The 24,620-nt window shown below is 37.8% G+C and overlaps 1 protein-coding gene and 1 long non-coding RNA gene across 2 annotated transcripts; both read right to left on the reverse strand.

Annotated features, from left to right (window-relative positions):
• Positions 1 to 14,571: 14,571 nt before the first annotated feature.
• Positions 14,572 to 15,454, reverse strand: LOC103954684 (uncharacterized protein At5g65660). The gene is made up of 2 exons (XM_009366511.3): positions 15,055 to 15,454; positions 14,572 to 14,822 (listed from the first exon to the last, which is right to left on the reverse strand). Exons 1-2 carry the CDS (start codon positions 15,283 to 15,285, stop codon positions 14,655 to 14,657), a joined length of 399 nt encoding a protein of 132 aa, XP_009364786.1. The 5' UTR covers positions 15,286 to 15,454; the 3' UTR covers positions 14,572 to 14,654.
• A 5,241-nt stretch (positions 15,455 to 20,695) lies between these two features.
• On the reverse strand, positions 20,696 to 24,404 carry LOC103954722. Its single transcript, XR_007257553.1, has 4 exons — positions 23,569 to 24,404; positions 21,921 to 21,991; positions 21,694 to 21,813; positions 20,696 to 21,491 (listed from the first exon to the last, which is right to left on the reverse strand). It is a non-coding gene; the product is annotated as an uncharacterized LOC103954722 (long non-coding RNA).
• Positions 24,405 to 24,620: the final 216 nt, after the last annotated feature.

Below are 24,620 nucleotides of genomic sequence, written 5' to 3' on the forward strand. Positions count from 1 at the left end.
GACTGTTCAACTTCTCGTTAACCGGCTCAGCATTAGCATGGTATATAAACCTTTCGCCCAATTCCATCCAAATGTGGGATGAAATAGTAAAGAAATTTCATGAGTAATTATATCGACCAAGGATGGAAGTGTCAGTATCTTCTCTAGCCAAGATGGCTCAAGCTTCTGACGAGTCGCCAATGGAATACCTTACAAGGTTTAAGTTAGCCAGAAACTAGTGTCAAGCACCTCTCCCGGAAGTCGAGTTTGTTAGGCTTGAACTAAACGGCCTGGATGTGGAATACAAAAAGAAATTCTTAGGGGTAAACTTCCGAGATATGTACGAACTGGCTCAATATGTCGAGCAATATGATTATTTGCTCCAAGAAGAAAAGATATCGAAGTCCCCATCTTGAGGAACAATCTACAAGAACCCTACGGTCAGTTATGCATCAACCGAAGGCGAAGAATCCCAATATGCCAGTATTGACGTGGTCAACAAGCCATACATATGTAAAGCATTGGCTCATGTTAAGTCTAAGGATGTCAAAACCCGATCAGCATTTGAAGAAGCTACCATCAAAACCTTAAAAGTTTATACTTTTGACATCACCAAGGCTAATGCTATCTTCGACTAGTTGTTGCTCGCGAAAATTGTCAAGCTTCGGCCAGGGGATAACATTCCTAAGGCTGATGAATTAAAAGGCACCACAATTCGAACAAGCATACGACAAATAATTGTTTCGTATTTCGTGATGCCATTCAAAGCTGGATCGACAATGGTAAGCTCAAGTTTCAAGAGAAACAAACATGGTATATGCTTATCTACCAAGGGATAAAGGAAAAGGAAAGGTCGAGTTCATTCCAATGTAATTCGTCCCAAAGTATTGTTGAGTCAATGTCGGACTCCAATATAGAGGAAAATTACAGGCCGATGGTTTTATGTAGTCAATGCAAATAGAGCGTCGTCTTAGCTGAGCCAAAGGAAAAGCCACGTAGGGCTGAAATACCACAACAAGTGCCTACAGCCGCGGTAACATCCCAAAAGGTGTTCGGTACAGGCCAACGTTATAAAGTTTTTGATAGGCTTGGCCCTCAAGTACAAGATAACAAACCATCTTCGCTCAAATGAGGATTATTATGCGCACAACTCTGGCAATCTTAATTCACCTGTAAACTAGCGCACCTTTAGACCTCATGAGCCACGTGATTAGCGCTGGTATACCTACAACTCCCTTACTGGTATATATACAGCATTGTCTAAATCACAGAAACGTTGACGCCAAAGAATGAACTGTATAGCCCGCCGACAAGCAGCTCAGAATACCTCGGCTGCCAAATGGTAGCTGAAGGAAACAGCCGGTAATGAAAATGATCGACAACCTCCGACGATTATGACCAAGCTGCTCCAAGGGAAGAAGGTGATCGATCATGACTTTGAAACCACGATTGAAGAATTCGAAAAGCGAATGAAACTCTTTCTTCGACCTAGGGAAATAAAAGCTATCCTCAAGCACTTCCAGAAGGAAACCGAGAGCAAACTTCCTCTGCTACCTACATAAGAATCGTTGATTAGAGTCAGACGGAATCTCCACCCACTGTTTCTCGGTGAAGCTTTAGAATACATGCGGGAGTTTCACAAGAAGCATTCGGCAAATGACTTATACGGCCTGCCAAAAGCATGCCAAGATACTCCAAAAGACCTCGGATCTAGAGATAAAAGCCAGATTCCATCATATACGTGAGGTTCGAGTTCTTGACTTTGAGGTAGATCCATATATGGATATTAACGCTTTCGAATTTCCCTTCTTCCTCGATGACCTCTAATATCTACAATACCATTTCGAAGTCTTTTCAGCTGTTTCCCTCTTTGGCCTTACAAAAGATGAAAATGAATGCGTAGCACGATTAGATGCTTACCTTGACACGAGAGATGTCTGCATCGTATATTAAGAGCAAACTCGTATAACATCACATGACCAAAACCCAGTTCCAACACTGAGCGAACCCGAGGTTGATGTGAAAAATGAGAAGGCTCCAATAGACATACCTCAGGAACATACCCTGGCGCCAGCCAAAGAAGATCAAGCGAATACTACCCACACACAAGATACCTTGCCCAAAAGTCCAAAAGAAGAAGATCGTGACCCAATGGGTCATTCGGTCATCGACAACATGGAAATTAACATGGTCCATGTTTTACCTGCCGAGTTCCAGTCAACTACACCTTAACCAAATTTCCTGGACGACGACGTGGTTGCTGAGGAAGCCACGTAAGTCGATTTTGTGGTCGCCAAAGAGATTGAGCTGGCAACAAAAGAAGATAAACTTAAAGCAACTCTGGGCGAACTATTTCCTCATTCTTCATCAGTTAATCTCCATTATTTAAAGTCGTTATATGTTATGGCTCATATTGAAGGATATCTGGTCTCCAAAATTTTCATCAATTGTGGAGCAATGGTTAACATCATGCCCGTTGCTATCATGAAGGCATTACATAGTTCCAACGATGAACTTATTCCATCAGGGATCACCATAAGCAGTTTTGTCGGTGACAAATCCTAGACCAAGGGAGTGCTTCCATTGGAAGTAAATATCACAGGTCGTAATCATATGACCACATTTTTCATGATCGATTTGAAGATCGAGTATAATGCATTGCTCGGTCATGACTAGATCCATCAAACAAGCTGTATCCACTTCTCATTATATCAGGTCCTCATCTTCTAGGGCTGCAAATTAGTCGTGGTTCATCCTGCCGACAATCAGCTATTCGAAGCTAATATGATTCAGACTCACTATTATGACGATCACGTTGGCTACATCACCCTATAAGGTTTTAACGAGGAAGGACGGCCGACTCAGATCTTAGTTCAAAAAGCCATTGAGGTAAACTCAGGTTGGCCAACCTGATTGCTGATCCTGATGTCTGATACAACGGTCTAGTTCTATTAGTTGACAAGGTTCAAGCTACCCTAGCCGAGCTTGAAGACAATCAACCCTAAGTCAATGACCTTTTAGAAGAAATAAATATTAGAACGGCCAAAGACTTGCGACCCTTATTTATTAGTGCTTTGTTACCCCCAACCTATGAAAACCTAGCTTTGTAATTTACTCAAGGAATTTAAGGATTTTTTGCTTGGAGTTACCATGAGATACCTGGTCTAGACAAAACGCTTGTCGAGCATGAATTACGCATCAAACCTGGTTGTAAACCACTCCACCAACCTCCCTAACAATTCTCGATCGAAGTACAACTCGGCATAAATGATGAACTCGTTCAACTTTTAAAAGTTGGGTTTATTCGGACAACTAGATACGTCGAATGGTTAGTGAACATCCTCCCAGTTTTAAAAAAAAAGTTGTGCTCTACATATTTGTATCAATCTTCGAAATTTGAATTTGGTAACCCCTAAAGATGAATATACCATGCCAATTTCATATTTGCTAATCGACGCAGCAGCAAACCATGAGATGTTATCCTTCATGGATGGCCATGTTGGTTACAACCAGATTTTCATTGTCGAGGTTGATGTCCATAAAATTGGTTTTCGTTGCCCAGGGGCACTCGAAACTTACAAATGGGTTGTCATGCCGTTCGACCTTAAAAACACCGGTGCCACATACCAACGCAATATGAATACTATTTTTCATGATTTAATTGGTACCATCATTGAGGTCTATATAGATGATGTTGTAGTCAAATCAAAACGTCACCGAACACATTTAGATGATCTTCGGTAGGTTTTCCTTCGTATACACCAACATAACTTTAAAATGAATCATGCCAAATATGCCTTTGGTGTATCAGCCGGCGACTTCTTAAGTTTCCTCGTACATCATCGTGGCATCGAAGTGGACGTAAATAAAGCTCGAGCGATCATTGATGTCCCACCTTCGACAACCAAGAAGCAATTACAATCACTCCTCGGTAAAATCAATTTCCTTCGCCGCTTCATTTCCAATTCGGCAAGGAAGATGAAAGCTTTCTCCACGCTCTTGAAACTTAAGAATTCTGACAAATTTGAATGGCATAAGGAGCACCAATATGTGTTTACACAAATTAAGGTATCCCTCACTACCCCACATATCCTTGTGCCACCTCGATGCGGTAAACCCCTTAAGTTTTATATCTCAGTGGCCGAAGAGTCCGTTAGCTATCTCTTTACATAAGAAAATGACAGGGGATAGGTGCAGGCCATTTTTTATCTTAGCTGGAATCTTAAATCGGCTGAGATAAATTATTCACTTGTCAAGAAACTTTGTTTGGCTTTGTTCTTCACTACGTCCAAGCTCTGACATTACATGATCATTTTCGCTACGCAGGTCATCGCCCAAACAGACGTTATTCGATATATGCTTACTCAGCCGATAGTGAAAGGCCATTCGCTCTCGTCATCCTAGACATAAAGGGGGATTAATTGCCAATTAGGAGATATAGTTAAAATGAAAGAACATAGGAGATTGTCATAACTCTTCTTCCAGGACAACCATTGGAGTCACATTTGGATTAAGGGGAAAGTTTCTCTTGGCTATGGTGGCCGCCACTTCCGCTACAGTAGTTGCTGGGCCGATAATAGCAGGAGCAATGACTAGCTCCGAAAGTGCATGTTCCTCGACCGTAGATGTGGCGACCGGTTCGACCTCAACAATGGCCTGCGTTGTAGGCCGTTGGGGCCAAGGGGTTTGGTGGCACTTCTGTCGAGACCTGGTTAATGGGAGAAGAGAAATATGCACTAGGAGTAGTTGCTCCCGTAGTTTGACTCGAAATAACATGTATCTCCCACTCTCCATTCTTTTCCATTTTCTTAAGGCTTTTTTGGGGCCAGGCAACATTACCAATCATCTCAGCTTCTAGGCGAGGCTGTTTTCTCAGCGCGGTCGGCACAGCAGGGGTCGCTACTCGAGTCGATTCAACTGAAGGAACGGTGATCGCAGCCTTCTTGGGAGGATGAGTGAGTTTCATTTTTGCTGCAACCATCGTAACCACGTCGACCCGTTTTATAGCATGACCCCTTGGAAAAACTGAGTTTAAGTCAAAACGAAGTTTAAATAAATGAAGTTGGAAGGAAAATAATAAAAGTAGAAGATATATACCTTGAGCCATTTCTTTGGATTTTAGGGCGAGAGTCTTCCTTGGTCGGTTCCTTAAGAGTTTTCTTGAAACTTCCTTGACCAAAGTACCGAAGAAATCCTTGACATAGGCATCTCACCAATCGACGAAGGTGCTGGTGCAATGGGTTTCTTGGGTATTCGATCAAAGGCGGAACTTGGTGTATCACTCTTGGAATTCCTGCTCAACGTCATGGCATTCCCTCTCCAAGGAGCCGGAGATGCGTTCTCAGCTCAAAAGCGAGCGAGAAATGAGGAGTGGCATAGGACATGCATAGAGATAGCCCAGTTGACGAGCCATGAAGTAAGGGTGGTAAACCTCTTAGTTAGCCCGTCTAGTATCGCAGTCGAAAGGAAGGTCACGAGCTAGGACAAAAGACCCCCAAGCCTATTGAAGATCAGCGTCTTCTATTTTTGTTCCCACATCGATAAAGGGAGCTTGATGGAAGAAGAGTATTTTAGGCAGCAGCATACTAGAAACTCATCATCCGACAAGTTTTCAAGCCGAAGAAGTACTTAAAGACATCTTTGGCTAAACGAGCAAGACTGGGGTGTGAGGCTTGCTGAAGGCCCATCACTTTAGAGGAATTGAAACTTAGGATTTCCGACCTCAGTGTGCAGAAGTAAACCTGCAGCCACAGTTAGAAGACCTAAAGTGGGCCATTCTGGTGTGGATTAATTTTTCCTATTGAAGCCTATGCTAAGCATCGAGAAAGATTGGCGATGATGGCTGAACTAAGGGCCAGGACGTGGCCATTGGGCAGAGCTTTGGCCACGGGCATGTTTTTGGCCAAGCATTTGTTCGACTTAGTACAAAAGATAAACTTATTATACCAGTAGAACAAGAAGGCTTCATGGTCCCCCTTCTTGAGATCTTCCCCCTTTGAGCCGATGAAGTGGGTGATCAAAGTGTTGTAATTAAAGAAGTTCTTGTGCATCTTGTGCACATCGTCCTTCAACAGCTCCTAACAGTTCTTCATTAGAGTTTCAACAGGGCGTTCGTGGAAAACCGCCTTGAGATTTGGGTTGAATTGATACCTAGAGAAGGCGGTATCAACTGGAAGGCCAGAAGGGAAAGTGCCAAGTATGACCATGACGTCTAGCACAATCGGGCCAATGGGGCCGAAATGAAGGACCATGGTGTTGGTGGCCGAACACCAAAAGCTCAAAGCAACCATTAAGAGCTCTCGATCCATGTTGATCTCAATGGTCGAGAGTTTAATGGCACCGAAGATGCCAAGAATCTTCCATTTGCTTCCATAATGAAGCTCTATCCGAGTAACCCAAGTAGTCCAGGCCGCGGCGGTTGAGGGCCAAACTCCCTTGAAATAAAGGTTCAAGATAGTTGGTTTTCAGCATCTGAGTGATGATTTTTGGGATGTCTCCTTAAAGAAGGGTCTTAGAGTTTGGTGGGAGGCGGTCGAATCATCTTCGAATCAGATGGTTTTGGTGGCGTTCCAATCAATGATGTCTCGGCACTTGTTACACTCTTCTGTAAGCTTGGTGATGAAGGTGTTGGCATCCATTAATGAAGGTTTGAAGGTTTTCTGGGTTTTAAAGTTTTTTTTCTAGGTTTGAGAGCAAATGGCAGGAAAATCTAGAGATATGAAAGCATAAAAAGGTCAAGTGAAATTGGATTGAGTATTTATAGGCATCTGGGAAGAAGATCAACAAGTTGATTTTAAAAGAATAAGGGGTAAGTTCGACCAAAATACTTCGTAATCATGACAAATATTTGAGAATCCAAGTGAAAAAGCCAAAAAGCACGTGGATTGAGGATGCACAATTGAGTGTGACGGAGAGGTTTATGGCAAAGGGACGTTTCAGTGTCTACATGCCTCAAAAAGGCTAAAAAACTAGCGAATTAAGGTTACATGATTGCGTGTGACAGCAAGTTTAATGGCGAAGGGACGTTTCAGTGTCTGCATACCTCAAACGTTATTATTAAGGGACAAACATACCAAGAAGATGCCACATGGCAAGGAATCTGACAGAACTAAGATCATGCAATCGTGCCTCATAAATGCGCTTGAGTGGTTAGTATATTCGAAGGGTTTATTTTGCTTCTTCAAGGTTGAGGTTCGGGCAAGAGTTATAGGTCGAAGACCTCAGAAGTGAGGAGGTAATGTTTGGGCCTAAAATATTATTTTGGGCCGAGCCTAGGATTATTCTTGGCCCAATGGCGTTTATCTAGAATTTTCTTGTGGGCCGTCCAGTTAGGGCTGGCCGAATCTTGTTGCGAAGAGTATTAGTTTAGAAAAAGGGTGAAGTAGTCGATTCATAGTGAAACAAGTAGTTTTGAAGCCGAAAAATTAAATGTGGCCTATAATTCTTGACTAGAGATGACCTTAGTCATCAACAAGATCCAAGAATATATATAAATACATTTATCAGCCATTCTTTTCCTTTCCTTTTTCCTTTCCGTCAATTATTATGCCGTCTCACACACTCCCACCATGTTTAAAGCAGTGATTAGGACAATATATATCTAATTAAACATTTGATTAAGGAGATGGGTAATCTCATGTGTGATAGCCTGTAAGAACAAAACTGCACGTTACCTCAGCAGGCATTGTTGAGATAAGACCACTACGATCCACTAACAATTGTCCATCAAAAGCTTCTCTCTACTGTCCCCATGTGATTTTAGTGCATTTTGGGACCAGATAATGCATATATAGCTTGCTTATCACTCGTACGTTTACAAACCCTACTTTACACTTGATTTTCTTCGAATATATATGTGTGGGAAACAAATTGGGTTGGGAGGTCGAGACAGCGGCTGGTTTTGGGTGGCATGCATGGAAGGACAAATATGAAATGAGATCTCTTAAAAAAAGCTGATGTGTTGAGCGGTTGGGATCTCTTAAGAAAAGCTGATGAGTTGAGCAGTTGGGATTATGTAAGATTAATTGGATCAAGTCACTTGTGCTTCTCCAATGTAATTTGTATATTGGATCCCAAGCATTAATTGGATCAAGTCACTTGGATCATCATGGCTTATAATAATGTAAAATGCGTGGGTTTAAGCATAATCCGAGTGGGTTTTCTTAAGGTGGTTTGAAAGTTTCCTCAAGGATTTCCTCTTTTAAGATTAGAAAACATTGGTCATGCACTAAGCACCTAATAGCACACCACACGGCACATTACAAAAAGTAATGCTAAAAGAATTACATTAATTTTGAAAATATATTAATTGACCGTTGACACGTAAGAGTTGGTTGTCAAATTAATACATCATATATCCTGTAATCTAATGTATACATATGATAAGAAAACATCTTTTTTCTTAATTAACATGCAAATCTCGTGAGTTCTGCTGAAAGCAAGACGTATGTCTACGACAAAATTTGACGCTAAACATTTCAAAAATAAAGAAAAGAGTGGAAATAAGTTTGCTATCTCCTACATGGCAAGAGTGCAAAGATATTTATTTGGTCCCCAAAAATCCTCTATGACCTAGGAGAGAGAAGGTCGGTGGAGATCTGTTGTTTGTGTAAAGACAAACAAATTTTCATGAGAGTTGTTTTCACAACACACCAACTATTTGCCCACTAACTAGCTAGTTTGTGATTGCAACGAAGAATCCTGAAAATGGCACAATAACAAAGAGAGAGAGAGAGAGAGAGAGAGAGAGAGAGAGAGGGTACAAAGTTTCAGTACAGAGAAGAAAAAGGTCGCGAGTACTTCATGGATAAGCACCATGGTCCACGGAAACAGTGAAGTTAGGACATGAAAGTGAAGGATTATCGGTGGGAGGGTGGGAGAGATAATAAAAGTTTGAGTGGTTGAATGTAAGATAGTCTTTGTTGGCCATCATGTACTCTTTTGGGTCTTGAAATATCACTTTCCATGACGCCAAATCAATCGGTTAATTAATTAAATTGTTTAATTTCCTTGAAACTTCTTGCTTTATCTTGCATGTCATATCATTATCGGGTTTTTTCGATTTCAGATTCGGAATGTTTACTTATTGTTTTTCTCTTTCTGCACCTTTGTGCTTGTTTTGATCTCTTAATTCTCCTTTATTTTGTTCGATTCAAATGTCAAAAATAAACAAAAATGTGCATAAATAGAAAATTAGAAAAATCGTTTCCCCTTCAATTTCTTTTGGTGTGGTGCAGTTTATTCGTCAAAAATAACCGCCATCACTATCATGATGCATACATTAAACATATTTCTAAGCATGTATATCTTATTCACATTAAAATAAAGAAACAAATTTATTTGTACCACAAACTACAAATACTGGCAATTATGTAAAGAGGAAAAACACGTATAAGAGGAGGCTTGAGAGATTCTTCAATCGCAATCACTAATGTAACACTTTCAAAGAACAGAAGAATTCTTACTTGTGCCGGAAGCAATCGATAGTCATGCATTTCGATCCACCATAAACAGTAAGTTCCCCGCATATTTTTGTGAGATTCATTGCGTTTTGTAGACAGCATTTTTCTTGATGGAACCATTGACAATCGTGTACAAACTGTTAATATTACAATCTACAGTTATCGCCTTGCGTTTTAAATGTACACAGTCGGAAGCTTATAATTTAAAAAATAAAAAATAAAAACTCAAACGTGATTACGTCGATCCACTACCTAAATGATTTGACAAATAAAGAAAATTATGGACAGGAAAAATAATAAAAGATTGGGTACTCCAGGGTACTCGGTACTTGAGATGTTTTAATTATTGAATCTTAATATTTGTATATTTAAATAAAAATATAATAATTAAAGCACTTAAAGTATCAGATACTCCAGAGTATTCAAGAAAATCCTAATACGAATTGGAGATTATTCGTCTTCATGTCTGTCACTATACAATAGCCTGTATTGCACATAATTGTGTGCTTTGTCTACTTGTTTATTAGCTGGTAGTGGTGCTTATTGGTCTTGATTGGGTACTTAAAACACTTTTCGGCTCAAAATTGGGTCGTTTCTCGCCATGTAAATTGATCGACTGAAGAGTAAATTATTGGTCCTGAAAACAAAAGCAAACCGGTGATTTGTTTTCCTTTTATATGTAAGATATAATTAGACCGTACTAATATATTTTTTGGTTAGAAGGATATCTAGACCAAGTCTTTGAAAGATTTTGATGTGCTTATCACTTGTCGGCCATCATTAACAAGGCAAACATGCTTGACTTCTAACCATAACATGAACCCAGTAAAAAAGTAAACCTTTCAAAGAAAATGAAATTCTTAGAAGCTGAATCTTCTATATATAAAGCTGGAAGGCTCTTTTGGTGTCACGGCTTCGACAAAAATATTAGGATAAAATTGCCCCTCAATCCAAAAAATCCAAAAGTAACCTAATACAATATATCAAATAATGCAGGGCTAATTTGGTAATCATAAAATATAATCCATATATAAGTGGGAAGAGAGAAAAGAATAAAAAATAAATGGAAGGATGAGTGAAAGTTGATGTGCCCATGTGAAGGGGATAATAAAAAAAAATAAGGAAAATCATGAATATTGTGTTCAAAACATCTTAAGAGACGTGTATTACCGTTGATAAATTAGTAAAGTTTTTTTTTTAAAAAATAAAAATAAAAATTAGTACCTTACAATAGGGTAGCAATAATGTGATTCAATCAATTGTTTATTAAATATTATTTTCTTTATAAAAAAAAAATTTGCACACAGATAATAATGTAATTAAATTAATTGTCAAATAATTGTTTTATTTTATTTTAAAATAAACGATATTATCTACACTAAAGGATAGGGGGTGAGCTTAGCCTCACAATGTGTTAACAATAATGTGATTCAATCAATTGTTTATTAAATATTATTTCTATTCTTAATATAAATTCTATAAAAACCGATTTTATTATATGAATTCAGCTGCGTTAATTGATTTATGACAGGTTTCTTCTAGCATGATCTAAAATTATTCGTTTACTTCAAATATTTGACTTTCCTTTTATCAATTTACACATATAAATATATTTAAAATATGTAAATCGTGCATAGCATGCTGTGATTTAAAAAAATATCTTCTGCACGTTCGTGAGCACGTTCATAAAGGCTATATTATATATGAAAGATGTTGGAATTTAATAATAACCCTCAAAATGGAGTAAAGCAAACCAGTCGGTGTGCTTGACAGATGGCATGGGATGAGTCCAATGGGGAAAAAGGTAACAAAAGCAGGCGGGGCCTGTGCCGGGCCGTAGTCCTTTGTCACCAACTCCCCTGCTTCCACCTTTCACGTCTTTTACCCAACATGCTCATCCAATTTACATGACTTCTATTATTTATTTATTTATTGTTTTATTTCTGGGTCAGATGAGTTCGAAATTAGATTCCACCGCTTGTATTTACTTAATTAGGGGCCATTTCTATCATTTCGTACCAGACTGGGAAAGGGTTATATGTACTTGAATCATGAGAAGGGTTTTTCATGGTGGAAAGTTTGTAAAGTTCAATTATAATTGTCTCCACTTGGTTGGAGAAAGTATATTTTTATCTTTATTCATGCAAATAATATATATTTTACATCAAGTTTTAGAGGAGTTTTTAAGCACTTAACACTACGTTTTAATAGTATTTCTCTTCATTTATAAATGAAAAGTTTTAGGTTTAAGATCCATAGATGGCGAGTTCGATACCAAGTGATTGTCTTGTTATGTGGCTTGGTCCAAATATCGCTCTTCACTTATAAGTGACAGATCTTAAGTTCGACTCTAGTAGATGGCAACTTTGATACCAAATGGCTGTCTTATTAGAGCAGCTCCACTGTCAGCAATAGCCCGATGGATTGGCTCTCAAATAGGGCCAAAAAGCACAAGCAACTTGGTCTAGCGTGTGCTGGCTATGGAGCCCGAGCGGGCCCGAGGGAGAGGCCCGACAGGAGTTGCCAGCCCGAGAACCCCGAAGGGCATGTAACGCAAGGCTGACGTCAGCCACGTGGTGAACGGGCCTGGACAGCTCTTCGCAGAGGTCGATCTCGACGCCGGTGACGCCGATATCTCAAAGATGGAGGGCGAGCTTCTCGTCGACGCAAGAGGCGACAACGACTCCTCTCCCCAATGCCTCCTCATCCCTTCACAAAATGATGCCCAGCCGGATTCTTCCACATCCGCAACACATGTCCCGCTCGCCAACATGTCGATCCTCCTGCTCGTCTACTTCCACAAGGCGCTGCAGGCCGAGCTCCTCGATCTCCACCTCGTGACCATCGCCGCCTTGGAGAGTGGATCGCATGACCACCAAGACCGCGACTTCGTTCTCCTGCTTCTGCGGCGATTTGAGTACCTCAAGCTCGTGTATGAGTACCACTGCTCTGCAGAGGACGAGGTCAACTCAAAGTTTCCGAATTGATTAACAGTTTCTAATTTTTCGTAATTTAACTAATTAACTAAATCAAATTCTTTAAAGCTGAATTCTTTAGTTCCGAATTAGCTAATTGTTTCTAATTTCTAATTAGAAATTAGAATTGCATAATTTGATTAGTTAATTGCTTGAGCAAATTGTTTTAAAGATGAAAACTTTAGTCAAAATTTGACGAGTATGAGAAGCTGAATTAACTTTGCAATGGAATTTGTATCTTTAATCTTTAATCTTTAATTTTTACTTTTTTTTAATAATTATTTTGTATTATTTTATAAATAAAAAAATACTATTATTTTATTGCCTATTGCTAGGGCTATTCAGTATAGGGGTGGAGATGCAAAAGGTAGTTATTGTTTATTAAGGGCAGTTACTGTTTATTAAGGGCAATTACTGTTCACATGGTGGATTAAATAGTGAATAGCCCTAGGGGGGCCTTAGCAACGATGGAGTTGCTCTTATGTGGCTTAGTTCAAATCCCACACCTAATGAACCACAACAAGTGGTCCAGTAGTAAGGGTGGAGACTGTAACTCCACAATAAACAAAAAAATGTAGGAGGTCCCCGAGTTCGATGCTCCGAGCTGGCAAGTCTGCTTACTATGGGTACAGGTATGGTGAAATTCCTTATAGCCTCTTTGAGCCCAGAAGGGTGAATAACCATAACTTATCACCAGTTATCCCCATTGAAACAAAAAAAAAATAAATAAAAATATTCCCACACCTAAGGTACATTTATTGTTGTATTTTAAAAAAAAAAATTCTTGTAGGGCCCACTCCGTAGCTTTTTTTAATAATCCGAATAGTTTATATTTCAATTCATCATTAATATATTATTGTTGCAAAAAATTAGGCAAATCTAAAACCAATAATACACTTATTTATAGTGAACAAAATTAGACAAATCTAAAACCAATAATATGATTTTACAAAGAAACACAAAAATGTCTATCAATCTAACAATCATATGGTTTTGGATTTAGGTGTTTTTATTTATTTATTTTATTTTTATTTTTATTTTTTTTAGTAGATATAATCCTTGAAGGAAGACCTAAATGACAAACGATTAGATCGTTGAAGTACAATATAAAACGAGTCGTACAAAAATCTGTATCAAAAAATAAATATCCCCGATCCTATCTCATATATATAATATGAGTGGTAAGACTTTTTTCAGGTTCCTTTTTTCATATATTCATACAATAAATCAATCTGCACCTGCTTCAAATCCAAAAGCTGGTGTTCCCTTCAACTTCAAGCTGGCTTTTCACGTTAAGTACACTTGGCAATCCAAGTCTGAATTGCATATTTGGCAGCATATTATTACCGCACCGAATGGCGAATGGTTCCACTTCCATTTTAATCACCATCATTTAGGTCTTTCGAAAATGTTAATCAACATTCGTAGTACTTGAAAGGATATCATATGCTTAATTAGCTAGAAAGCCCTAGAAAAGAAAAGTATAGCAATTAGCAAAGCACTCTATTGACACACACTTTGCGTCTCTGATTGAAGCACTTTCCCTTCCATTAGTATAGATTCGTGTAGAAGGATAATAATTGCATCTATAGGTAAGGATGCACATATTTTCCATTTGTGAATACCATATCTTTGATTGAATAAAATCAATGGTTAAAACCGTTCAATTTATAAATCTTCATTAAAGATCACTTATGAAAAGAAAAAAAAAAATATTTGAATTAGAGATTGTTTAATCATCCAAACGCATCAAATAAATGGACATTTCATCACGAATATGTAATTTAATTACTACACCGTCAATTCATTTTATACATTTGAATGACTAAATGGTCTTCGATTTAAATGATTACTTTAGGGGTAATCTTCAAATGAAGATTAAAAAATTGAACGCTTCCAATTATGAAATTTGTACGGTCGAAATACATTATTTACAAGGAGAATGAGTTCATCCTTAAAGAGGAGAATGCAAGTATTATCCAGTTTAGCATCTCACTTTTAATATAAAACTGAGCTACAAATGTAATTAAAATGGTGGTAGATAAAACAAGTGTAAAATAAAACAGGTAATGGTGGTGGAAAATTTGTAATGTATCCCTTTGTCTTATAAAAAAAATGACTAAAACGTAATTTTCAAATTTTTTTTTTTTTTTTTGGTATAGAAACTAGAATGTAATTGAATGTTACATATTATATATGATTATGTAGCATGTACGCACACCAAATGGTCAACAAATTGCTAATACAAAGGGACAGGAAATCGAGGTGGCTTGGGCTGCTTTTGCACCTTCACCAGAGTCTTCTCATCCCTCGGAGGTTCTCTAGGACATGGCAATGCCATAAACTTTGGAATCTGGTCACCTGCCATTATCACCGGCAAGCTTTCCCTCTGCTTCTGCTTCAAATCCTAATTAAGAAACAAATAACATCATTAATCTCTTCAACATCCGACATGTTATGATGAGTTTAACCGCATTTCAGATCCACAGTCTGATAACATAGGATACGACATGTTATGATGGAAGACTGTGACAGTATGATAACATAACTTCGTATAGTAATTTGTCGAGGGAGGGAGTCAGAGGGCAGTATTGATGAAGTAAAATTACTGAATTTGTTAAAAGTAATTAATTAGTTACCAAGTGGGCAGGTTTAGATTTGGAGGGAGATGGCGGTTGGACATCGGCCTCGGGGTCAGCGTTTTGGTTGAAAGATCTACGGAGTGATCTAAGCTTGTCCCAGTGGTAGCAGCACGAGAAGATTCCACTGAGGCTGAATATGATGATCAAGAGAAGAGCCGTGCCGAGAGGGAAGCCCAAGGACGGCCGAGATGCATCTACGTGGGGTGGTGAAAAGTTCTGGCTCTCCATCACTTGAATCCGATGATAACAACGACGATGGCAGCTGTAACGGTGGTGGCGATGCTCTTCTTCCCTCACTCATGTGTTGGGGAGGACTCAGAGGAGCCAGTGTTGTTGTTGGGTGAAGGAACTGGGATTTTGGTTTTGGTTTTGGTTTTGGGGAGTTTGGAAATGAGGGATTTATTTATAAGAAAAAACAAGAAGAAAGAGTACGCGTAAAGACAGACTGAGGTCCTTGTTACGGGATGAGAGTGGGGTCTAGCTTTAGATGGTTGCTAAGCATACGGAATTAAAGAGGGAATTTGGTCTATTGGATCTAATTGTAAAATCATTCGCCCGCTTAGTACTACATTATAGTAATATTAATCATTTTTATTTGTAAGTAGAGGATTTTAGGTTCGATTCTTATTAAAGATGAATTTGAACCACATTATTACTAACTCATTATGAGACTTAGTCCATTTTTTCACCCTCTTAGCATAGATAGTATCGCTTGTTAAAAAAAAAAATGTGAAAGCATTCAATTTAGTGTTCATGAATGGATGGCTATGCCCGTGCTGCATGTTATTGGTGATTAACATGTGCAAAAGCATTAATGGGTACCCAAACTTTTATAATCGACTCCTTCAATCAGTGTTGCATGAGGTTGGTGAGTAATTCCCTGCAGATTTATATTTTTCATTTGTCTGTCAGCGAGAGGGACAACGAGGGAAAAGATAATCGATCAATAACAATATTTCAGGCATAAATTTTTTTAACTACTTTGGGTTACACGACACTTGCTTCAACTAAGCTTTCAAATTAAAAATGCCTATTTTTGCAATGCTTATCCCTTGAGGATGACGGTGGAGCTAGGGGTAGGCATGGGCCGGACCGGGCCCAAATTTAAGGGGATTGGACCGGACCTGCTTAAAAAGAAAACGGGCTAGGCCGGGTATTGCAAATCTGATCATTGGAACCGGACCTAACATGACCCGTTTCAAACGAGCTGGTTCAGGACGAGTCCACAGGTCCTCTTTACTTTTTTTTTTATCTTCTGGTTTTGATCGTCTCCCAGACTCGCTCATCCTCCTGATCTTCAACTCCCTCATCGTCTCAGCCAAGCCCGAACCGACCCAGGCCCAGACCCGCTCCACCATCACCATTGGATTCGTCGTCACTACAACCTTCCTCTTGCACTTGTCGAGCACCTCGAAGCTCTCCGCCCTCACATCCGCCGCATAAAATCTAACAATCATTTCATAAATTCAAAGCTAACATTTTAAATTAAAATATTTAGATACACATATACGTGTGTATATAAGTGTGTGTGTGTGTGTAATTTTACTGTACCTATGGAGGACGGCGGGGGAGGCGGAGCTCAATGTCGCGGATCTTGAGCAGATTCCTGGGTATATGTCTGGTTATGCTTTGTGAAGGTTGGAGAAGACAAAAGGAAGAAAGGGGTTGAGTTGGGTTTAGGGCGGGTGAGATGGGAGAGAGAGAAAGGGAGGAGATCGAGAGGTAGGAGATCGGGAAGAGATTGAGAGAGATCGAGAGATGAGGGAGGAGACTCGGAGTGGACTCGGGAGAGAGAGTGAGGGTGAGGCTTGAGTGAAATTAGGTCTGAGAAGGGTAATAAACAATAGTCAGTAGGAATGAACGATCAGGGTCGAGGACCCGTTTTCTCTAACTTTTAGAATCGGCCCGCCCTGTTATTTACCAGGAACCGGCCCGACCTGGCCCGTTTTGTATTTATAATTTTTGGACCCACCCCGACCCGTGGGTCTAGGACCCGTTTGCCCACCCCTAGGTGGAGCCTTAGTCTTAGTCCTTTTCTTTTGGGGGCTAAAATGGTAGACAACTAAGATACGTGAACTTTTTCGAGCGGAAGTTGGCAAGTAGGGGTTTTCCACTTATGAGGCTGATACAACTTTTCCATTCAAAGCTGCACACTCAACTCTTGGAGATGAAGAAAAATGTTGCTTGGTGTTGTGTAGTCATGTAAATGAGCAGTTTGGCTTAAAAGTACAAATGTACTTCGGTGCATCTTAAGAAAAGCACTAAAATCATGAACCTCTCAATTAGCCTCCAAACCTACAGCTACGCTTCTTTCCGAGTGTTTTTTCTTTTTATCTTTCCTTTTTTTTGTTTGTTTGTAACGCTTTGTGTTGTGCGTCGTTGATGACTAAAACTAGTTCAATACTACCAATTCAGATGTTGGCCATTAGATTGAATAAAGCAAACAAAAACAAACATATTTAAAACGCTAAAGGAATGTGCGTTTATCATCCCTATTATTATAGGGATTGTTTGGAGTATAATTAACAATTGAGTAAGAAAAACGAATTAGGAATGAGAAGTGTGACTTATAGTCAATTCATTGAGTGTGTTGTTGAAGAGATGGTTAAGGTCGTGTAAATTAACTATAAAGAGGAAGAAGAAAAAATGCACCAAAACGTCCAAAACGGACAACAGAATTTGTTACTAGTACTGCTACTGTCAAAATGTCTTATTCAGTAAAGCAGCCATTATGCACATGAACCACAATGGGGTTGCTGTCTTTGAGAAGATATGCCGTGTGGAACTCAAATTTTGAAATATTGTTTACCAGATAATTGGCCTGTATTTTGACTAATTTTTCTTAGACAAAGACTGGCAAAATCCGTCCGTACTAATTTTTCTTGATGATGTAGACTTGTTAACGTGCAAATGAAGCTAAAAAAAGTGACCCAAATGATTCAATAGTTGTGTCTCTACTTGCCATAGAAAAGTTCACTTGATCTACAAGTTCCTCTCACCCGTAGAAAGAAGAATTAGAAAGGAGGAAAAGCAAGAATTCGAACTCGTGCAATTTTCAAAAAGAAAATGAAACAAAGATGGAGTTGCCAAATTTTGTTTTGGTACAATTAACCATAGGTCCATAGTATTGTCTCGTATCGAGAAAGTAAAACTTGGACAGCAGAATAACGATTTTGGTATTTTAGACATCTTAAAGGTACATCTAAGTTTCACTCGGATGAGTTACAGTTTTTTTTTCTTCTTTGTATTATGTATGAGTGACGACTGGTGTTACATTGAAAGTTGCTTGGTTGGAGTGCATCTGCTTTTGTTGTGGGGGGAGCTAATTTCTAGCGAGTGGTGTAGACAAGCCAAAAATTTGCACCCGGTTTCTGGGTTTAAAGAAACCTGCACAAAGCTAGAGCCACCCTAGTCTAAGGGTGGCTCCGCTCTTGAACGTACCAACTCGTTATCAGTTAATTTCAGTTTTGATTTAATATAACGATATAAATACGAAAGAGTGAAAAACTTGAACTAGGTCACATAATGGGGCAAACCTTAATAATTTGGTACCAAACTTGCTATCTACAAGAGTTGACCTTAAGAGGTACAAATAATGATAAATCATCAGATCATAACTAGGGGCCGGGGAATTAATTTTGAATTAGATATGCTATCGTACCATGGAATTTGGCCAAAGCACTTAAATCAAAACCCAAAAATAACATCAGCAACTAGGTTGGTTATTGCTTGTCGGAACAAAGTGAAATATGGCCACCCTCTCTATTGCGTACACCTGCTAAAACTCTGAAGCCTGAGCGCTCCGCTATCTGCTAATTTTGGGTCACATTTGCGGACCCATCGAAGCTGGGTTGCTTTCCAAAAAACGCAGTCTCCTTTCTGTTGGAGAGCATTGAATCGATGATTCCCGCATCTACGCAATTTCGTGGTAGCTTCTTTTTTGTTCTTACCTCCTTTCACTTTCAAGACAAATTTCATCCATGCAAATGGTAGGCCAAAAAAAAAAAAGTTGTGAAAACATATCATATTATATGTGTGGATCAAAATTTCACCCAAGTCCCTGTCTTATGTTCCTTTCTGTATCAAAGGATTTCCCAAAAGGTTACAAAGTTGGAATTTCAGTTACCCTAAGAGCAGTTTTAACCATTTTGGTGGATTTGGCTCCCAAAAGAGGGTTGGGGGAGTTATTATTAACATGAATAGTGAACTGCCTTACCAACGATTAATTTACTCTCCACCCATTAGAATAGGTTGCTATAGTTGTGCTATGCGCCCACATTTTATATTCGATAAGAAAATTGAAACTTTTTTTTAGTTAAAATACATTTTTTAAATTTTAATAGGTTTTTCATTTACCAAAAAATAAAGATCTTTGAATTGAAATTACCATTAAATCAGAATGCCAAAAAATTATCACGTGACAAATTCAAATCAGAAGGCCAGAAAAGTGTCACGTGGCAAAGCCTGATGCATTTCCAGCTTTCTATCGGGCTCCATGTAGAATGTTCACATGGGTGACTTTATTCTGCCATGGCTGCGAGTTGCCAAGGCTCACAATAATGGGTAAAGGGTGTTTGGAGTGGTTTTGTCACCTTGCCATGACAAAAATGATGGGTTGGAGTGCTCTAAACAACATCATCCCAAATGAAGTGTCTTTGGCAGGTTTTTATTAGGTCAAGTTGTTCGAGGAGTGTGATACACTATTCAAAGTCAAGTTCGAACCACCATTTTTGTAGTTTAGATGAATTTGTTGTAGTTATTTAATCATTTGTAAAAAAGTAAAGGACCCAAACTTTAAATACCAACCCAATTAAACTGATGTTGTTATACTCAATTCGGAATTGGGTCTAATCATTCAAGACCTAATTTTATTTACAATGATATGGATCAATAGTACTACAACATATGTCCTCTTGAGTTTTGAAATTTAGTGGAGTACTAGATAGTGATGTCCGCGATTAGATGGATAATTATATTTCTAACATTGCAGTATATAAATTTTAATTAATAAGTGTGTGCAAAGAAACAATTTGTCATGATATAGTGAATATTTGCTAAACTATGCCATGAGATCATCTTGCTGAAGATGAAAAGAAATTTATACAAACAATTAGAAATCATATAATTGTAAATGCCAAGTCATGTGATCTAATGGATAAAAATTATGTAAATTGTTTTATGTATCAAGAAATGGAAAGCATATGGAAAGTGAGTAGTTACTTGAGCTGAGAGTTTACATAATGATAGAGCGGCAAAAGTTTTGTTGGATTGTGCTGGTTGCATGTGCACACGGACAAGTTTCAGATATATGTTAAGATTATTAGGCTAATTTAGATTTATAACGTTTGAGGCAAAAAATAAGAAATTGAAATAGCTATTCACTTTTTAACACTCGAAAACCTGCAAGCCAGTGGTTCTAAGATGGAAAAAAACTACACGAACCTAAATCAACTAAGTTACAAAACAACTAAATATGCAAACAACATAATAGTTTGTGTAGTGATCTAGTTTTTTATTTTGAGTTAAATTTAATCTCAAATTTTTGCCCAACAATGGAACCATCAGAGATTGTGCAACAATGGTGTAGTAAACACCATAAGAGAGTGGGGATAAATTGAATGCTAATACATACACATCTATCTATATAGTAAAACTAAAAGAAACTGAACATGTAACATAATTTCTTACATGTTAGTAGAGAAATTAAACCCGAAATGTTAGTAGAGAACAATTTCTTACATGTTTCAATATATCCAGAAAAGAGAAGTGTTATTGGCACTCCAAAAATCTCATTCTACACTTCTTACAAGTGTATTTTTCTTTCAAAGTATAGAAAGTTTGAAGTATATAATGAGAAATTTGGAGTGTCGATAACAATTTCCCTAAAATAATGGTTCTTTTTCTTTATGAATTTGACATGGACACCTGCAACTCCCCTATAGAAATAAATAAACAACTTGAAAAATTAAAGGGAAATGATCAGACCCAATACTCTCTAATGAATTCTAGCAAATTGAATTGGGGTTCAGATAAATTGGCAGAAATAAAAAAAAATGCTTTCAAATACATGAACAAAAGACATTAGAACAACAAAAAAATCATGAGAATTCAACTTTGCAATAAACTCTGGATCCCAAAACAAAAAGAATTATCCCTTCTCTATTTCCTTAGCTAGCCACCACTCTCAAAATTCCTCAATCCCTTATATCTCACAAAAAAAACACATGCATGTCCATTTCAGCTCTTAAAATCGAAAGAAATGTTAGGGTTTCTTAGTTTCTTACCCAAATCCACCAATTTGAATCAAATCTCTGCAACACTGATGTGCAACTATCAATGGTTCTTTTCCGCGTCTTCTTTAGATGAATTTTTTTAGTAGAAGAATAGAACCAATTGTACAAAGGCTAAAATTGTTCCTCAATATCATTTGGCATCTGCATCCAAAATATTGAAGAAATGAACTTAATGATTATGCAATGCAAGTGTGATATGGTTGATTGGTGCTTAATGTGAAGGACATTCAACCACGTTTTAAGATGCCATTAGGACCAAGAAATGAGAATGACAAATAGGTGCCTTGATGATCGAGATTATATAACTGCTGAAATTCTGGATTGAATGATATATAGTACTTACATAGAGAGAAAGGTTCACCTTGAACACTCCCTGTGCAATGAATGAGAAACTCACTACGAAATTTGCAAAGAAAAGATTAAATGGCATGAACTCAACGCTTTTTGTTTTGATCACCAAATTCTAAAAAAAAAAAAAGGCATGAGTGAGAACAAATTCAACCATCTAAGAACAATCTGAATGAAGATCATTCGACACGAAGTTATGATGACAATCAATGGCAAACATACATGAAAATTAGTGAAGGAGTACTCAAGTATCCAATGAATAATTGCCTCCCATTGTAGTCCAAAAATTTAAGCTGACAAAGACAATGGACACAAATAGAACAAAAACTGCTATTAATTAACAATGTCAAGCAATAAACATTTTAAAGAATAACAAATAGTCAGTAATGCATAGTTGTAAAAGGTACCTTAATAAGAAGAGATGCAGGTTGATTACCTTAAGAACTCTTTTAGTATAAGAAATGAAAATGCTCAAGTAGGCTACCTAGAAAGCAGTCCAACTGAATTGACTATAGTCCTAGTATAATGCCACTCTTCACTCTAGGCATTCTATACCAGCAACATATCAAACAATTCGAAAGTCCATATATGTAAGGCATTCAACAAAATTATTTTGTTGACTTGTTCCTAATAAATCTGTTAAATGTTCACCCGAAATTAGAACATCAAAGATTCAACAATTAGTAGGGAAGTGCAAAATATTGAATATTAATTCAATTCAGGAACTAAAAATTTCATAAATGGCTCTTAAATATTGAACCCTAAAAATTCAAACATCAAAGACAATATATCTAAACTATGAAAGATCAAGTCAATTACCACCCAAGGTTACTACAACATGAAGCACAACCACTTTGCATCACTCATAGAGAAATACAAAATTTTAACAAAACCCCATTAGTTAAAATTGAAAATTTCATAGAAAATTGAGAAAGAAACACAAATTTACTAATAAATTCAAGAATTTTAGTCAAATCCAAAACACAAAAATCCAAATTTCATAAGAAAATCAAGAAAAAAAATATTAAAATTACTGGTAAAAATCAATAATTATTTTCCTTCTAAATATACCTTGTGAGAATTGCAACACTATTTTGTGAGATATAAAGGAGTCAATTTTGGAATAAAAAGTATCAACTTTGGCCACGACGAACTCGTCCTCGGAACTTCAAAAACCCAAATAAATAAAAAATCAATTTTTCATTCTATAGATGTAAAATTAAAGCAGAAATCAATTATATGTATGTACATAATGTATACGTAGATATACTTGTAGAAAAAACAAAGCAGATGACCGACTGAGAGGAGAGAAGTTGATTTGAAGCTACTGTGAAAAAATTCATCAATGGAGTCAAGTTAAAAAAAGAAATAATTTCAAGTTAAAAATTGCTTACCCACAAACCCAAACCACATCCCTAAACATTACACACCATGAAACCCTAGAAATCACTAGAATTGAAAACCAGCACCAGTGGGATTCCCATGGTGACGAACTCCGATCATTTTCATCGATATTCACACCAGTCACGACTTTCATCTTTCATTAGGAAAAAAAAAGATCAATATCATTAGTGTATTGTGTTATAGATATCCTCTGCAATTAAAAAGTGCATAAACTATAACTAACTAATCATCAAATAAAACTGAACGAAATATGATATTGAAGGGAGATAATAGGCATATCTTGGAGAACAAAAAGCTCTTAATTGGCAAACTAAATTATTTTATTATGATACTTTTGGTTGGTTAAATGCTAATATGTATGCAGTAGAATTAGTTACTTTAGCATTCTAGACCATAGAGATTGAACGGAAGAAAGAGAGAAATAGAGAATCGCAAACAAAATTCTAGACAGTGCGAGATGACTCACTATGAATTCAAAGCCGCTTGAAGAATTTTCTTCAAATCGGGACATGATCTGTGTTAGGTCGTCATTGTTGACAAAAAGCATACGAAATCTTCTTCGACATTGAGACCTTACGAAATCTTGGCGTTAGGGACATCGTTGACCGAGTGCTTCTCGACCTCGAACTGGAGCTGGTGACCACCGGGGCGTTCGATGTTCTATTTGGCCAAGAATTTGGAGCTTCGAAGACAAAAAGATATGTAGGAAAGTTAAAGTAGATGGAGTTGACGAAGGGTAGCTAAATCGGAGTTGGACGATAACGGCAAATGGAGAACGAATGGTTTCTGGGATAGAGATTTCTAGTGATTGTGCTTTCTGGAAGCGACTGGAGATCGAAGAGCCTTTTCATCCCCCTTCCCTCTCCAAGATGGCTGACATGTGCATAATAGGGGAATAGTGCTTTGTCGAAGTGGTAAAAAATGGCCGATAACAAAGGAATTGGAGGGTACTTTAGTCCGTTTACTGTTAATGAACAATATTTTTGTGCTGGGTTTTAGCATAGGTATAATTTAAAACTTCTCAAAACATTATGGAAATTTAAAAAAAAAAAAACATGCGTTGTAGTATTATTGGTCCACAAAATGAAGTATGTGCTCTTTTGAAAATCGTTTATGTAGGAACAACTTACGTTCATAAGCACTGCACTTTAGTTAGAAGTGCTTTTAGTTGAACCGTTTATTAAAAATTCAAGTGATTCTTGGGGTAACATCTCACAAGTGTTTCTCTATAAAGCGCATGTATGATAAACATAATTTTGTTGTTGTTGGGTGCTCAAATCCCAAATAACTGACCACTTAGCAATGCACTAACCAAAGCTCAAGGCTGAGGCCCCCAACTTAATAGCCAAGATGCGAATTTGGATCCGTAAGACTTCAACTTCAATCTTGGAGGTGAGGAAATTGGATTTTGGCCTGGGACTCTGGTAAGAGTTTTGTGTTCATGTATGAATTTTTGAGCAGTGTGGTCTCAATTCACAATAGACGTTAACATTAGTTGTACAAGAAGAGGTGGGTAAA

This window comes from the organism of the source record quoted next, unplaced genomic scaffold (genome assembly GCF_019419815.1).
Source record: "Pyrus x bretschneideri cultivar Hongxiangsu unplaced genomic scaffold, Pyrus_bretschneideri_v1 Contig18, whole genome shotgun sequence".
In the NCBI taxonomy this organism is placed as follows: domain Eukaryota; kingdom Viridiplantae; phylum Streptophyta; class Magnoliopsida; order Rosales; family Rosaceae; genus Pyrus; species Pyrus x bretschneideri.

What these genes read in the sequence shown, in the direction of transcription:
- LOC103954684 (XM_009366511.3), bottom strand. Translation starts at nt 15,285, where the DNA reads ATGGAGAGCCAGAACTTTTCACCACCCCACGTAGATGCATCTCGGCCG. An exon ending in AATCTAAACCTGCCCACTTG is followed by an intron (nt 14,823 to 15,054) that starts GTAACTAATTAA and finishes TTTCTTAATTAG; the next exon opens with GATTTGAAGCAGAAGCAGAG.